General features: G+C 39.5%; 2 protein-coding genes across 2 annotated transcripts; both read left to right on the plus strand.

Moving 5' to 3' along the window:
* Window positions 1-1,638: 1,638 nt before the first annotated feature.
* On the plus strand, window positions 1,639-6,725 carry rab5if (RAB5 interacting factor). Its single transcript, XM_005740418.1, has 4 exons — window positions 1,639-1,977; window positions 2,993-3,096; window positions 3,217-3,346; window positions 5,473-6,725. Exons 1-4 carry the CDS (start codon window positions 1,870-1,872, stop codon window positions 5,512-5,514), a joined length of 384 nt encoding a protein of 127 aa, XP_005740475.1. The 5' UTR covers window positions 1,639-1,869; the 3' UTR covers window positions 5,515-6,725.
* A 1,719-nt stretch (window positions 6,726-8,444) lies between these two features.
* Window positions 8,445-16,918, plus strand: dhx35 (DEAH-box helicase 35). Its single transcript, XM_005740422.1, has 21 exons — window positions 8,445-8,514; window positions 8,912-9,039; window positions 9,151-9,243; window positions 9,576-9,653; window positions 9,800-9,904; window positions 10,298-10,359; window positions 10,600-10,669; window positions 10,799-10,858; window positions 11,387-11,499; window positions 11,642-11,738; window positions 11,866-12,024; window positions 12,264-12,474; window positions 12,615-12,739; window positions 12,975-13,029; window positions 13,193-13,383; window positions 13,495-13,572; window positions 13,682-13,811; window positions 13,947-14,028; window positions 14,162-14,233; window positions 14,386-14,497; window positions 15,237-16,918. Exons 1-21 carry the CDS (start codon window positions 8,475-8,477, stop codon window positions 15,273-15,275), a joined length of 2,100 nt encoding a protein of 699 aa, XP_005740479.1. The 5' UTR covers window positions 8,445-8,474; the 3' UTR covers window positions 15,276-16,918.
* Window positions 16,919-17,032: the final 114 nt, after the last annotated feature.

Raw genomic sequence — 17,032 nt, forward strand, 5'->3', positions numbered from 1 at the left:
ATCGTAGTCAAAGGAGCTTGCAAAGAAAAGCGTCTGGACTTCTTTATGCACAGGAGAACTAAAGAAGTCCAGACGCTTTTCTTTGCAAGCTCGTTAAGTCACACATTATTTCTGTGATTTCATTTTTTAATCAAAACATATAAATCTTGCAGCTTGCTTGCGGTAAATGCTATTTTAGGAAATCTCTGCATAGGCTATATATAACTATGGATCCCAAACTTTTTATCTAACGACCATTTTTTATGATGTATTATTTATATAACAAGCTGGTGCTAGAGAAGAAAAAAAAATCCAGGATTTCACATGAGAAAAAAAAAAAAGACCAAAAACCCCCTCTTGTAATTATTTTGATACCTTGGAGAAGTCCTGACACAGCATGCAGGGAAACACCTTTCTCTGTTTTTATACATGCTCACATCCACTGAAGCACTTTTGATGTTTTCTCACTACAAGACATGCAGAACACTGTCCTTATTACTATCCCCTAGTTTTGCAATATACTTCAGAGCTGCCACAGTTCTTCAGCAAACAAGAAAAAGCAGCGGTCTCACAGACCAAATGAAAGGTTGGCTTATTGAGATCAACAGATCAGTTGATTAGTCATTAGGTGCCGCTCCATGAGCTAACATGTGCTATTTGTGGAAGTCTCTGATGTGGAGATCTCTGAATAATCATAGGATTAAGGAAAATAACCATGGAACCTTTTTTATGCAGCTTACATAAAAATACACCTTTTTGGTCTTCATAGCTGCATGCCAGTAATTTATATACTCTGAATTTTTTGACTTTTTGTCAACATTACAACAGTGATTTTCAAGGAGGCGTATTTGTACTCTGGGGGTACTTCTGCAGTTTCAAAGATCCATCCACCCATTTTCTTCTGCGTATCTGAAGTATCCTACACAGGGTATTCCAGCTACAATTTTCCATTCCTCCTGGTGGCTTCCAAGGCTTTCCCAGGTCAGACGAGGACTATAATCTGTCTGGGGTGATCGTGACTCAAGAGTTGGCAGTTCATCTTGTAATCGGAAGGTTGCTGGTCGCCCAGCTCTGACACTTCACCTGTTGCCTACTGGTGGTGGTCAGAGGGCCCGGTGGTGCCAGTGTCCAGCAGCCTCGCCTCTGTCAGTGCGCCCCAAGGCAGCTGTGGCTACAATGGAGCTTGCCATCACCAGTGTGTGAATGACTGAATGTAGTGTAAAGCGCTTTGGGGTCCTTAGGGACTAAGTAAAGTGCTATACAAATACAGGCCATTTACCATTTAGATTTCTGATTTACTTTGAAAATAAAAATGACTAAACCAAGTCACTAAAACCAGATCTCAAAAACCAAAGGAGATAATAAATAAATGGTTGAAAGAATCAGCCCAGAATAATAGCTTAAGTTAGTTAATACTTCAACGTCTAATCAGTGAGACTTTTACTTGGATAAACAAAAGGTAATAATAAGATAATTACATATACACTTCTGGATAGCTTATCAATATAGATGGCAGATTTAACTGTAATAGAAATGGAGAAGCTGACTAAATATAATAGATGCCAATATATGTGTCAGTTTCTGAGTTTCACCATCAGAGGTCGCTGTGGAATTTATAGCGATTCTGAGGAATAGCGGCGCAGAAACGTCGCACTCTCTGATTGGCCGTCGCTGGCTGGGTTCAAACGATATTACGCATGCTCAGACTCCCTTTTACGGTTAGCTTCTGAAACCTGTCAGCTCAGCGAAGCGTAGATTTTCTTAATACCTTCAAATACTTCCTAGCACTTTCTGCCTCCGGTCGGAGAAGAACAGTGAAATCTACCTGTAGGTGTCACCGAGCTTGGAGTGTAACTTTTCCACGTGTGTCGCTGAAAGAAAGCGCAAAGAATGACGAGCATTTCAAAGCGGAAAGAAGAAAGTCATCTAGTGAATGGAGGTGTAAAGCAGTCCACATGGAGCAAAGCCTTCAACAGTAACGCTGTTTGGGAAGAGAAGGTCAGTCAGTTTGTCCTTTTTTGTTATGTTAGTGCTCTTGTTGTTAGTCGCCTCAAAGTTGTGAAAGCGTGTAATGTGGCAGCCATGGAGGTATGGCTGCGAAGGATTAATCTGGGCTAGCTGTCAGATCTAAAGGGAGTAGAGTTAATCGTCTTGGTGATTTAGCCCTACTTTCAGATATTGCTCTTGTTTGTGGTTATTCATAACGAATTTCATTGCCTAATAAATATTGTTAGCCTCTCAAAGTCTGACTGATATATTGGTTGGTCGATAATATCACTGACATGCCCCTATAAGAGAATTTATTTATACCACTAAAATGTATTTATTTTAGTGGTATACTCAGTACTGGATGCAGAACATGTAGCTGAGTGTGTCAACATACAGCGCTGTATAGACAAAGGTAACCCGAGTAAATACAAAATGCAGGTTTTAAAAGATGAGTTCATTTATTAAAGTGGAAAAAATAATCCCCCCCCGCTACATACCTAATAAGAATCTTGACAGTCTGGAAAGGTTTACAAAGCCATTTATAAGGCTTCGGGATGCCAGTGGACCACAGTGAGAGCCGTTATCCACAAATGGAGAGAACCTGTGGTGGCCCAGTGGTGAGCCTTCCCAGGAGTGCTTTGTCGACTCATCCAGGTGGACACAAAAGAACCCAGAACAACGTCTAAAGGGCTTCTGGCCTCGCTTGCCTCAGTTAAGGACAATGTTCATGATTCCGCAACAAAAGACTGGTCAAAAATTGCATCTATTGGAGAGCTGCTGATTAAAAAGAACACAAAGGCTTGTCTCACATCTGCCAAAAAGCATCTTGATGATCTTCATGACTTGTGGGAAAATATTCTCTGAACTGATTAGACACAAAATCTGTTACAACTGGCATAAAACTAACAGGACATTTCTTATAAACATCATACCAACAGTCAAACATGGTGGTGGTGGTGTGATGGTCTTGGGCTGTTTTGCTGTTTTAGGACCTGTTAAATAAAATGTTTGTTTTATTCCACAGGACGAGTTCTTAGATGTGATTTATTGGCTCCGACAAATTATTGCAATTGTCCTTGGTGTGATGTGGGGTGTAGCACCACTAAAAGGGTTTCTGGGAATAGCCATGTAAGTATTGTGTACAGCTTGTCTAAACCTTACATCTTTCACTGACCCTTTACATATCCTGTTGTACCAAAGGAAACACTGAAAAGCTAACATCTTTGTGTGTTTGTGTGCGCTTTTTAGATTCTGCATTATCAATGCTGGCGTCCTGTATGTATACTTCAGCAGCTTTCAGCAGATCGATGAGGAAGAGTATGGGGGCACGTGGGAACTCACCAAAGAAGGCTTCATGACATCTTTTGCCCTGTTTCTGGTGGGTTTAGTAATGTCTTTCAAAATGTATAAACTGTTGAAGTATAACAAAACTTCTTAGACTTTCAAAATAGGCTATTTTGGTTCCTGGTGTACATGCATGTAAATTCATGTTAGATGTCACATTGGGTTAAGCAAGGGTAGCACATTTGTAGTATGTTAGCAGTTCAAGGATGGCCCATTTACCTCTAGAGAGCTGTGTCAGTGGAGGCAGTGTACAAAGTATGTGCTGCTGTTGATCCGTCAGCCAGCCACAGAAATTCATGAAATTCAAACATGCAAAGAGCTGAAGTGAAACGGAGTGTTAAAAGCAATGAAAAGCATCCACTGTCTGGGCTTTTCGTGCCGTTTTTATTGATCTTTGAAATTTTTTTTGTGTTTCTTCCATTCCCAATGAACGTAACACTTAAAATGCAAAACTGTTACAAATAGGATGAAAGATTAAATCTTTAGTGCAGTGGCACTTTGGTGTCGCTGGAATTTGTTGAAATGCATAATTGTAAATAAGTGTTCATCAAGCAATTACACTAACAGTGCCTGCAGTTAATGACTTTATCTTATATGATTAATATGTAGCTTGCAAAGACGAGCAATAAATATGTATTCATTAGTGAATAGTTTGATGTTCTTTGTCATCTCGCTATAAACAGTGATATGATAAATCTAATAAAAATAATATTTTGTTATATTTATTCTAATTTAAAACATCATAAATGAACATGTGTGTTTTTATACACGAGGAAGGCGATAGGCTTTTTCCACAGGCCTGTAGGGTGGATTTTTGCTACTACACATAATTATATTAAATTCTTTTTAGTTTATTGCTTCTCAAACACAGATGAACACACAGAGAAGTACTTTTTCAATTGTAGACTGCCCCAGGAGAAAGGAAACCTCTGAGTGAAATGCAGTGAAACTTTAAAAGTTTACAGTTGGTTGATTTTTAGATGAGGACCAGATGTTAAACTACTACTACCAAAAACACTGTCACCTTAAACCTCCATATTCTCTTTTTTTTCCTCCCTTTTTTGTTCCCCCCCCCTGAGTTTTTATTTCATTTACAGATTTTTGTGATCCATCAAATTTCAGCTCCTTGTCTAAAGCTTTTTAATTGTTTTCTTCTTATAGTATTTGATATTAATTTTCACCCTACTCTCTGACATGTTAGTTGATCAAATAAAAACAAACAAACAAAAACCTTCCAAATGCCAAGGAAGAAAATCCAGGGAAATATGTGCTCCTTAATAGGGATGTTTTTTTTTGTTTTTTGTTTTTTTTCTCTAAATGCATTGTGAGATGTAGTTAAGGTGGTTTTGTAGATGTTTTTCTGTTTTTGAAGAGCAAAAACCCCAAACAAACAAAGAAAAAATACCACCTCATTGAACTAGGTCCTTTTTAGATTAAATATCTGGCACTGTGTCTCTGAGTACAGACACTCAGGAGTGTAGCTTGATGTTGATGGTTGTTTGAATTCTCTAAAATATTTGCCTGTCCGACATCTGACAGCAGATTCATACGTGTGTGTAGAAACCACAGTTTTGCAGGCAGGGCAATGATGTGCTATTTATAGTTTCTCATATGCCAAGCACATGACATTCTTTCAAATGGTCCAAATCAGGTGACTGCATCACAAATATAATAGTTTCTATATGGAAACAAAGATTCTCATCCAACTTCATTGTGATATTCCCCCAGATATGCAGTAAATCCAAACGTGTTTACAAAGAGCAACTTTCTGTTAAAATTCAATCCAAATTTGTGATGGTTGTGTTTTAATTCTGTGTATTAAGCCTCACAGCCCAGCAGGAAGTTTGTTTTGGAAAAAAAGAGAGAATATGTGCTGAGAACCATTACCAGAAAATTTTGGTTTGTTGCCAAAGTGCTTGCTCATAGGGGGTCATGTGATTGCTGGGTTTTTCTCTGTATGTATTATTGTAGGTCTACCTTACAACATAAATACAATACATGTTCTTGTGAGAGATGAATATGATACAGTGTGAAGGTACCAAAAGTTCTGTATTACATCAGTGTTTTTAAGGCTATCTGATGGTTTTCTTCAGCTCAGTTTGAAATTTGTCAGGTTTGATTGTCAGTGTAATCACATCTTTTTCTCTCTCTCTTGATCAGGTGGTGTGGATAATCTTTTACACAGCTCTACATTTTGACTGAGGAGGAATCTGTAAGACACTAAAAACATTGAACATTTCTGCTAAAGTAAATTGTCAAGATACAAGAACTCAGTGGTATGGGATTATCAGTGCTACTACATAAAGTATGACTTCTCAGTGTGCAGTGCATCATGGGAATTGTCTTTGGAAGATCCAGGAAGAACACCGCAATGAAAATGTTCAAATACTGTCTTTTTTTTCTTTTTTTTGGAGTTTCTATTGAAGGCATATTTGATTCATTCATTTCCTTCAACACTTGTCTGTTAAAACACTAAAGGCACAGGAAACCATTTGGTTGAATCGGTATCAATTTTTGTAAACAGTAGCTTGATGAGCGACATGAACATCGATTTTGGGGTGAAGCGGAAACGAATAGCGAGCATGGCCACTGTTCTCGCGGGTTATTGCTCACGGGCTGGCCAGTCAGGTGACAGGTGCAGGACAGTAAAAACAGCGTGTCATCATTTAGTCGAGAGGGTTCAATCAGTCCACGGTTGAATGTTAAATGTCTCCTTTTATTTCAGGGACAAAAATCCACCATACCGGATGAACAGAAGTACTAGTAAAAGATTCAATCTGTGGCTTCACTGTTAATCCCCCAATCTACCTTATGTATATTTGTCTCTTTCTTTTTTTTTTTTAAGATCTTAGCTGCCTTAAAGTACAGCATATTACAGCTTACTGTTATGGTTACCAGCTACAGTATATGTATGTCTGTATTTTGAAGGCTGGAGTTATGTTTTCTTGTGAAATAGAACTCCACCCCCCCTCAAATGGATATAAACCTTCAATTTCTTAGTATTTCTAAAGATCTGCTGTCAAATTTAACAAATGTGAAAATTGTAGCTGGAGTCTAACTTTTAATATTGAAATAAATGCTGGTTGTAAGAGCGTGTATTGGCTAACATCCTATCTCAGTGTCACTAGTGTCAATGTGCTGCAGGAACAGATAACTATCAAATTTATCTCTCCATACATGTTCCTCAGTGGAAAAAGTGAGGAAACTTGCATGTTGTGGTCATATGCAATTAACAGATTTAAGTCAAACCTGATCTGTTAGAATTATTTAAATTTAATGTCTTTGATCTGGAAGCTACGTATGAGAAAGTCTTAGTTCTTGTGTTGAAATTAATTTAAACTTGTCTGTAAAATGTCTGCATTGTCCCCTTTCTTAAATCCAGCTTGTATTATGCAGATTTATTTGTATTTATGCCTTGTTTGATTAAACATTTTTCAGTATTTTATCATGAAGAACTTAAAAAAAAAAAAAAAAAGCAGTTCATGCAAAGTTAATGCAATGGTACTGTTATATTAGATATGCAGCTGGTGTTTGAAAGGTTTGTATTTTCTGATCAAAATTTTGGGAATCATTAAACATGGGCTTTATTTGGCCTCCATTTTCAAAGAGGTGGTCTCTTGTTTATTGAATCTAAATTTAAAAAGTGATTGAATGAAAACTGAAACTGTCATTGGAAGAATATTTGTGAGTGTTTACTGTGACTGTTTTGTATGTAAAGTTGCGAGAGGTAATGGCCACAAATTTTTATTTACCTGCGGTGTCTGCAGGAGGTTGAACAGCAGGTAGGCAGGGTGGGAGCCGTCTTTTACAATGTTTGGGCTCTGTGTAACGGTAGCGTGTGTTTAATGTTAAAGAGGCCGCCAGTGATTTATTTATTTATTTATTTATTTTTTTGATTTATTAATTTTTGGGCCGGTCTGGGGGTGACCTTCTGTAGAGCTACTGAGCAGTCAGCATCTCACACTGTGAGGCACCATGTTAACACACGGTCTATTGTGGAGTGGTAAAAGGTCACCAGCAGCTTTTCCTTGATCATTCCCAGACAGTGCAAATGTTGCCATGCCACGGTGTTGATTTCAAATTCAAATTTTATTTGTCATGTACACAGTCATACACAGTACGATATGCAGTGAATTGTTTAGACAACTGCTCGTGACCTAAAAAGAAAAGGCTATCAATAAGATAGGAAATAAATATGAAAATTAAAAAGGGTAAATTTAACTAGGAAGGAATAAGATAAAATATATAAATTAAAGTTAAAAAATAAAATAACTACAACACAATACACAGTATAGAACTATATAAGAATGTATGAAGAAATATAAATATATATATACACAATAACAGCAGCTGTACAAGTATTAACTAGAAATGAAGAATATAATGACCAGTGTTGTGCAATTCACATTATTTAGTGTCTTGTGCAGTGCAAATATGCCCTTGAGGCCTTGAGTTCCCCACCCCGGACATACATTAATAAATAAAAAGACTAGAACTAACACTGAAACTAATAAAAACTAAACTAAAGCTAAAAAAATTTCAAAAAGTAAACTGAACAACTGAGCTTTATATCACACGCCCTACGATGTCACAATGATACCATAAAGTTTCACAAAATCACACGCTGCATGAATTCTGTGTTAACATGCTGTCTGCATCATCAGCTCTGCTCCAATCATGGCTAGGAAAAAACTTTAGTTTCTATTGGATCATCTCCGAACTTTACATGAGCACTTTCTTTGTTTGAGCTTTTAAAACAATATCTCAATACAATATTATATGACTTCACAATGACACAAAGTGACACTAGATTTCCAAGTTAACAATGGTGGCATCAGCATAAAAAGCACAAAGTTTTTAAACAACCCTTCCCGTTTAGGGTGTTCATCTTGTTGAACCCGTGCCATGAAGGCGGGTCAGAAGCCAAAAGGGCTCCAAATTGGTGCTACCGAGATGTACCTAATAAAATGTCCAGTGTGCGTATATATTGAAATGTAGTATTTATGACGTATGTAATTAACAGCTTGAAAAGTCAGCGTAAACTTCCCCTTGCACCTGTTTTTGAACGAGCTGACATTGTTCATAAAAACGAAGGAAACAGAGCTTGTGACGTCATCCCCCGGCTATGCAAAGGGGGGGGGATATGTGACGTAGAAGCCAAGATGGCGGCTCCCCTCTCCACGATGAAATTTTGGAAGCCGGGTAAGTAGGAATAAAAGAGGACAGATTAGCTTGTTGGTGGTTTGTTCGGGTTTGTATTTGTTAGCGTGAGCTGCTAACGTCGACCAGCGAGTCTCGGTGCGGCTGCAGCGGCGTTCACGGCAGCTGCGTGATTTCTGCAGTCGGCGCAGATCAGCTCGGTTTAACTGCGCGGAATCAAACTATAACCCGCCAGAGGAAAACAGACACACGCACTGTGGAGCAGGGTACAATAACACACATGATGGAGTTTGTGTGCGCTGAAACCTTTCTTTTATCGCTCTGCCATGACATGTTCATTGCACCAAATCAAATCCTCCTAAGTCCCTTTTTCCTCAGCCTGCCTGCGTTTAAATAAAATATCTTATCTTCTCCTCCTTCACCATCTGCTCTGCTTCAGGCTCTGAGGCACCGGGGATCTCAGAGGAGCGGGAGCTGAACTCAGAGACCACCGGCTCCCCCATCATCTTCAACCCCCACACCGCACTCTCCATAGAAAAGCAGCGACAGAAACTCCCCGTTTTTAAGGTTTTCAAACCGCTTTTGCACCTGCTCTAATGTTACAGGGTTATTTTGTGATCCCCTGTACTTGTTGTTTAATTGTTCATTAAGTGCTTCTCGTTACTGCTGCCCCTCCAGCACAGAAACAACATCTTGTACTTGGTTGAGAGCTTCCAGACTGTAATCATAGTCGGTGAGACTGGATGTGGGAAGACGACACAGATACCTCAGGTTAGTGTGATTTACTCCATGCAACATTTATGGCATAAAAGATGAATGACAAAGAACAGTTTTCTTGCATTTATGATAGCACTCAGGAAAAAAAAAAAGGTGGGGGGGGGTACCTTCAAAGTCATGCTGCAGTGACTCACACCTTTTCATGTGGATTAACTCCCACAGCGGTTTAACATGACCTTGTTTTTTGGTGCTTAGCAGCCTCTTTTGAAAGCAAGTGTTTGGACCACATCAGCTAGAATGTAATTTATGCACAGTCCACTTTTCATGCTTTGTACTTCCCTCCTTTTTTGGATCTACCTTCTCTTTTTTCATGTGATTTTCATCAGTACCTGCTGGAGGCTGGCTGGGCAGCTGAGGGGAAGGTGATTGGAGTGACACAGCCTCGACGTGTGGCTGCTATCTCTGTAAGAACCCCACTGATCTCCTCTTATTGCGCGGCTCCTTCGCTGTTTGCCAATGTCATTCCCTTCACAGCAGTTCAGCTCACACCGAAGGTCACACACATTCCTTAAACTCTGTATTTTCGCCCCTCTTTGTTTCCTGCTGATAGGTAGCTAACCGTGTGGCAGAGGAGAGAGGGGCCCTGCTGGGCCATGAGGTGGGCTACACTATTAGATTCGATGACTGTTCTGATCCCCACGCTACGAGGATCAAGGTATTTGCTTGTCAGTTGTGTTTGTGGCCTCAGCGATAAGCGTTTTACATGTGTGGTTGTAGGAAAGCCCAGTTCTGTTTGTGTGGGGGGAAAAATGTTTTAGAGGTCGTATTTGAGAAAAACAACTTGGACTTATCATCGGATGTGAATGTTTCTCAATATTTTAAGAGGCTAATTGGGGATCAGCCTCAGCAATACTGATATTTGGGGGGCAGTCCTAACACTAATATGTCATTATTTGGGGGAAAATATCTCATAATCTAAAGATAAGAAACCTTGTTTTCAGGAAAGTGTGTGGCTGTGATCACTGGATCTTTGTAACCCATGGGCAGAAATTTCATTGAATCTCTCTGTAAATGTCCTTCAGTGCTTAACTGCACCTGTGTGCTTCAGTTTCTAACAGATGGCATGCTGGTGCGAGAGATGATGTCTGATCCACTTCTGAAAAAGTACAGGTACATGATTGCAATAGAGCCATTAAGCAGTCCCTTTTCTCTGCATGGCAAATACGTTACTAGGGAGGCCGCATGTACAAAACCAGGACACAGAGTTGTCATGATGCTGGCCTGTGATCTTCACACTGAGATATCTGCTAAAAATCCTAACTCTTACATGTAAAGTTGTTTTTATTATAAAGTATTAATTAATGTTTACTTTTTTGCAACTAATGTTCTTCATTGTACCCTCACCCAAAGTGTGTTGATGCTAGACGAGGCGCATGAGAGGACCCTCTATACAGACATAGCGATTGGTCTGCTAAAGAAGGTAATGCCCGCTGAAACGAATCTAAATTTTACGTTAATTTCACTCATTAATTTACAACTGTTTAAGTAGGAGAGAAAGTTGTGGCTCATTCCTCTGACTTTCATCCGTTTCTCTCCGATTTTTCGGCAGATTCAGAAGAAACGACGAGACCTGAGGCTGATTGTGGCCTCTGCCACTCTTGATGCCAAGGTGACTGAATCATTAAGATGAGCAGATATGCTTGATTAGACAGAAAAGATAAACAAAAGACCGACAGAGGGAAAGCTGATGTCAGGTCAGATCACGTTGTACTGACATCTGCGATACCCTGATGATAGAAAGACACAATCAGGCCACGATTGTGCTAAGCATTACCCGAGTCAGCTGAAATGTCATATCAGATGTGTTCTGTACGTTCAGTTTAAAAAGGCTTTTATCTACACGTGCCATGTTTTTCAGCTAAACGGCGCTGGAAGTTGTGAACTTTCTCAAATGTCAGAGTGAGGGCACCAACTGTTTCTTTGGTTTGGTTAAAGCGAATTACACATTAAATTCAGTTTTAAATGTTTAATGTGTTAACTCTTTGCCAAGCCTGCCAGCTGTGGAAGCAGTGTAGTTGGCTTCTTTAATGTTAATGCAATTATAATGCCTCCATTCAAACGTGAGACAAATCAACTAGTGGTTAAAATGCTTTATTAATGTCCATTTTATTAATTGAAATACGAATATTATGTGAAGAAATTCCATGACTTCTTCAACCTGAATGAGTCCGGCGATCCGAGCAAAGACACCTGTGGAATTCTGACAGTAGAGGGACGCTCTTACCCGGTGGATATCTTCTACACCGTCAGGTAGGCAACACACAGAATCCAAACTGAGCAAATAGTCTGTTATTTTTGCATATTCCTTTTTGTTGTTGTTGTTGTTGTTGTTGTTGTTGTTGTTGTTGTTGTTGTTGTTGTTTTTCCTGAGGTATGTTTGGTTTGCTTTCAGTCCTGTCCCAGATTATGTGAAAGCTACAGTGGAGACTGTGCTCAAGATTCACGAGACTGAGGATGATGGAGATGTCCTGGCTTTTCTCACTGGGCAGGTTAGCAGCCATATCATTGACTGACCTAGCTTTTATTCGACATCAGTGTGAAAACAGTAAAAACCAAATCATCCCATATACCAGGTTTCTTAATGGTTTCGATTGTTTGTTTTCTTTTTCACCTTAGGAGGAGGTGGAGAAGGTGGTGTCCCTGCTGCAGGATCAGGCCAGGACTCTGTCACGGTACGGCATGAAGAAGCACCTGAGAATTTTGCCCATGTATTCTGGTCTTCCTTACGCCGATCAGATGAAGGTCTTTGAGCGGGTGCCCTCTTCTGTTCGCAAGGTAAAAATCTTGTTTTTGTGTGTTTATATGGACAATCCAAGATGCAAGTCAGGCTGGATAATCATATCAACATTTTTAGTTAATGGATGAAATAACTGCCATTTTTGGCATATATTAACAATCTTTTACTGTTATGATGAATTTCTTGTAATGATAGAAATGGTACAGACTGGTGACGTATGAGCCAGCACAAGCAAATAAACCTTTATTAACACAATATCATTTCGTTTTTCTTCCAGGTTGTGGTGGCCACTAATATAGCTGAGACCTCCATCACTATAAATGGAATTGTATTTGTCATTGACTGTGCGTTTGTGAAGCTGCGAGCCTATAATCCTCGCACTGCCATTGAATCGCTGGTGGTCACGCCCATCTCCAAGGCTTCAGCCAGTCAGAGGGCGGGGAGAGCTGGACGCAACCGACCTGGGAAATGTTTTCGACTGTACACGGGTATGTGTGAACCTCCAGCCATATGATACACGCAATGAACATATTTTTATTTACATTTTTGTTCATTAAAACTCTCTTTCCCTGTCTTTTCTTGTCTGCATGTCTCCCTGTCTACTTTATCGCTGCTGTTCCTTTGTCAGAGGAGGACTTTGAGAAACTGCCGGCTTCCACTGTGCCAGAGATGCAGCGCTCCAATTTGGCCCCTGTCATCCTGCAGCTCAAAGCGTTGGGCATTGACAACGTGCTGCGGTTCAGCTTTCTCTCTGTGAGTGGCTCGCTTTGAATCCACAGAGTAGCTGTGATGTGTTCACCCACTGTGAAAGGAATCGTAGTTTATATTTTTATTAGAAAGAGAAATGTGCATAGCAACTATAAAATGAATGCAGTTTGTGTTTTTAAAGATCTCATGGCCTCCTAAGAGTGCTAATTACCACTCCATTGTGTCTTTTAGAGTAAATATTGTGCTTAAAATTGCCTTTATTTTTATTATGATTTATTAGCCTCCTCCAGCTCAGACTATGGTTCAGGCACTGGAGCTTCTCTACGCTCTGGGAGGTAAGAAACAAGGTCCTTAAAAATTATGTGAAATAGTGGAAAAGCAAAGTTTGTCCTTCAACTATAGGACTAGCTTTCAAAATCCTGCACTCACAAGCTTCTTCGAGGTAAAATGTCCTCGTGCAAAATGCAGACTCGTCGCTAATTTTGTGTCTCTTGGCAGGTTTGGATCATTACGGCCGTTTGACTGATCCCATGGGTGTGCGGATGGCAGAGTTTCCCCTCAGCCCCATGTTTGCTAAGATGCTCCTAGAGTCGGGAAACTTTGGGTGCTCCAAAGAGATTGTTACCATAGCAGCAATGATGCAGATTCAGAATATATTTGTCGTGCCACCCAATCAGAAGAAAGCTGCTGTAAGTGGAAACCGGCCCTCAGACGGAGCATGTTGTATTTTTAGCAGAAATGCTAAGTCAGCAAAACAATTATCCTATTTATTTATTTATTTTTGTTATCTCTGCCTGCAGGCCCGCGAGCACAGGAAGTTTGCAGTCGCAGAAGGAGACCACCTCACCATGCTGAATGTGTATGAAGCATTCATTAAGGTATAGTTGTGAGCGCACGTATGCACATTCCTCAGACTGTGACCACGAACTTTGCCAAAGCCTGGAGTAAAGTCAACTCTGACCTTGTGTTTTTACTTCTTTCCGGCAGCACCAGAAGAGCTCCCAGTGGTGTCAGGAGCATTTTCTCAACTACAAGGGTCTGCTGCGAGCTGTGACTGTACGAGAGCAGCTCCGGCGCCTCATGAACAAGTTTAAAGTGCCGCGAACATCCAGTGAAGGTATGCGTTTTCTTTCTGGGCTTGTACCAGCCGAGTACACACATTCAGTCCAAGACACATTCTGACTTGTTAGGCACGAAGTCTCCTGTTTTTAAGCTGTTTCACCGTAATCTTCTTGATGTGTGTCTCGCACAGGTGATCCAGATGTGATCTTGAAGTGCATTGTCTCTGGATTTTTTGCTAATGCAGCTCGCATTCACCATTCTGGTTCCTACCGGTAAGGACAAACGTCTGTCACTTTATTAGATGTCTCAGTTTTCCCACCTGAGGGGTTTTAACAGTTTTCATGTTTTGTTTTGTTTTTTACAAAAACCACTTGGTGCACTCCGTCATTCTTTTTCCTTTGCCAGGACTTTACGAGACGATCGTGAGCTTCACATCCACCCAAACTCTGTGCTGTACGGAGAGAAACCTCCAAAGTGGTCAGTGTTCATTCTTTGAGCTGCTGAAGTGTCAGTAATGATCTTAAGGCTTTGCAGAGAACAGAAATGCCTAACTGTTTCTGAAAGCATCTTTTATTTGGACATGTTTGAGAGAAACATGCTGTAAACATTTCTGTGTTGCATTCTTTCAGGGTTGTCTTCAATGAAGTGGTGCAGACATCAAAATACTACATGCGTGACGTGACTGCTGTTGAGTCCTCTTGGCTGGTTGAGTTGGCCCCTCACTTTTACAAGCAAGCCAAGGTATGTCAAACAATTAAAGCTGACTTACTCCAGCTTATTATTTGTTATTAATCTCAAATATATATTGTGCAATAATTGTTGTTTTGTTTTTAATCTCAGTTCCAAAAGAGTTGCGATGCTGTGTAAAAATGTAAATAAAAATGATGCGCAAATCTCGCAAACCCATATTTTATTCACAAGAGAACATAGGAAGTATCAAATGTTTAAACAGTGGCTCATTTTGAATTTGTTGGCAGTAACGTGTCTCAAAAAACTGGGATGGGGTAACAAAAAGCTGGAAAAGTAAGGGGTATTGAAAAGAAATGGCTGGTGGAATATTTTGCAACTAATTAAGTGAACTGGGACAGCGCCTACAGATTGTAGAGTTTCAGAATAATGGTCTTCAACATAAAATTTATAAAACTGTTAATCTTGACGTAGCATTTTCAGTGGGAGAAACATTTAGTCTCTCATCTAAGTGACTTCTATTCAATTCAGTTCTATTCAATTTTATTTGTACAGCGCCAAATCACAACAACAGTTTTTTTTTTTATTTCTACGTTCCATCTGATTTGAAGAAAGATGTGAAAATCACTGCATTTTGTTTTTATTTACATTTTACATAGTTTAACAACTTTGGAATTTGGGGTTGTATGGAGACAGTCTGTGAACAAGCTCACAGCTTCTGTATTTTTTGATTTTGTTTTATTATTATTATTATTATTATTATTATTGTTATTATTATTTTTGTGTCTTTTAGCATGGCTCGCTGGCCAGCAAGAGATCCAGGGTCCTCTAAATCTCCTCATCACTTCACCACGATAAAAGAGGAAGAATAATTTACCACTGTGCCCCTTCTCCATTTCACTGTATATAAAGATGTAATATATATATATGTATATTTATTGTCCACCTGCACAACCCCATCTACACTATGTGGCCATGCTACACTGGGATTCAGCGGTATAATTTAAATGTTGATGTAAACATTTAAACTTGCTCCATTTGAGTGTGTCTCGGTTTTGGCTGTGCTGTAGTGTATATTCAGTCTATGAGAGTAAATGCTAATGAATGTGAAATGAGTCTAGGCTGTGCCTGACCCAGTGTCCATTCTGGGACGGTCATGTAGTTCATTCATATGTGTGTGTGTGTGTGTGTGTGTGTATATATAATCAATGCAGGCTCAGGTCCAGGGAAGGGCTTCGGTGCCACAGGCCTGTCCACACCTGGTCCCAGGCTGCATTTTTTTTTTTTTTTTTTTTTTTTTTTTAAAGTGCTATATTTTGTTTCCTGTTGCCGATGGATGATAGAAGACCCTGGTCTGTGAGGACGTGCCCTTTAAGAGCATGGTTTTCTTTGTTTGTAGTTATTTTGCTTTCCCCACAAACTGGGTGCCTTTTATGTTTAAATTAGTTTACTTAACCTCAGATTTAATTTTGATGTCTTATAAATTTATTTTCCTTCATACAGAATGTAGTGGTATATATTTCAAACACATCTACAGCATACCAAAACTCATGATTTTGTTCAGTCAACCTGAGATCCTCCAATAATGATACTGTGAAGGGATAGCATTACTTTTGGATCCTCGTTTTACACTCTTACCGCTCGACTACAGTATAGCTCAGACATAGTGGCCTTGTCACCACTTTGTGCCAGTTTTATTTTGACAGTGTGTTTTGCATTTCATTTTGAAATGTAATTGTAGATGTAAGGGGGGGGGAAATTACACCCAAACATTGTAAACATAAAGCTGTGAAACTAAAACAAATGAAGTGCCATTTGTTCCTGTGATGACGTAAAGTGCATCCAAAGCCTCAAAAGACACTGTAGCAAACATCTGACTTCTTCTTATGGTTTCATAGTTTTAACAAGTTCGTTTGTTTGTTTTTGTGTCCATGAGTATTGTCTAAGCAGCTGTTTAGTAAAAGGGTTTTTACATTCCACATGTATGGATTCATGAGTTTGTCTTTTTGTTTTCCTTCAGAGGTGTTTGGCCCTGAAAGCTTCAGTGAGCTGTATAATAAAGGTTTTGATATTATACTCTGCTGGCATCAAACCAGTACAGTTACTCCTGCCACCAAATTTTACATCTGCATGCCTGTTTTTTCTTCTTCTTTTTTTAGGTTATAACTGTAGATGCAAACAAAACACCAAACAGTAGGTAGGCAAACAAATTCAAATTAGATGACTACGATTAAAAGTATCTCTGCATGCTAAGTTGTGCTCTGATGTAGACCTGTACATTTAAGATCACCTCGTAGACTTGTTGCAGATGAAAATATTTGAGGTGACTTGTTCTCTCTCATTTTGTGCAGACACTGAGTATGTATGCAGCCAAAGCAGTAATCTGTAGACCTGTGTAACAGCTTACCTCTGAGATACAACCTGCCACCTGCCATCTCTTCCTCCCATCATCAAATAAAGCCTTACTGTCATACACTTAAGTGCTGATTGTCATTTGCTGTGCTCACTTAACTCTTTAAAGCCAAGTGCATTATATTTGATATATAAAATTTTTTGAGACTTTTACATCATCAGCATATTGGGTTTTTT

This window comes from Pundamilia nyererei, unplaced genomic scaffold (genome assembly GCF_000239375.1).
Source record: "Pundamilia nyererei isolate P.nyererei 1_Seehausen unplaced genomic scaffold, PunNye1.0 scaffold00100, whole genome shotgun sequence".
NCBI classification, from domain to species: domain Eukaryota; kingdom Metazoa; phylum Chordata; class Actinopteri; order Cichliformes; family Cichlidae; genus Pundamilia; species Pundamilia nyererei.

Bases quoted from the DNA above. Each gene is read 5' to 3' on its own strand.
- rab5if (XM_005740418.1), top strand. From the start codon at position 1,870: ATGACGAGCATTTCAAAGCGGAAAGAAGAAAGTCATCTAGTGAATGGA. The intron at 3,097-3,216 runs GTAAGTATTGTG...TGCGCTTTTTAG, and splicing joins GGGTTTCTGGGAATAGCCAT to ATTCTGCATTATCAATGCTG. The intron at 3,347-5,472 runs GTGGGTTTAGTA...TCTCTTGATCAG, and splicing joins CATCTTTTGCCCTGTTTCTG to GTGGTGTGGATAATCTTTTA.
- dhx35 (XM_005740422.1), top strand. From the start codon at position 8,475: ATGGCGGCTCCCCTCTCCACGATGAAATTTTGGAAGCCGG. The intron at 10,360-10,599 runs GTACATGATTGC...CCTCACCCAAAG, and splicing joins CCACTTCTGAAAAAGTACAG to TGTGTTGATGCTAGACGAGG. The intron at 11,739-11,865 runs GTTAGCAGCCAT...TTTTCACCTTAG, and splicing joins TGGCTTTTCTCACTGGGCAG to GAGGAGGTGGAGAAGGTGGT.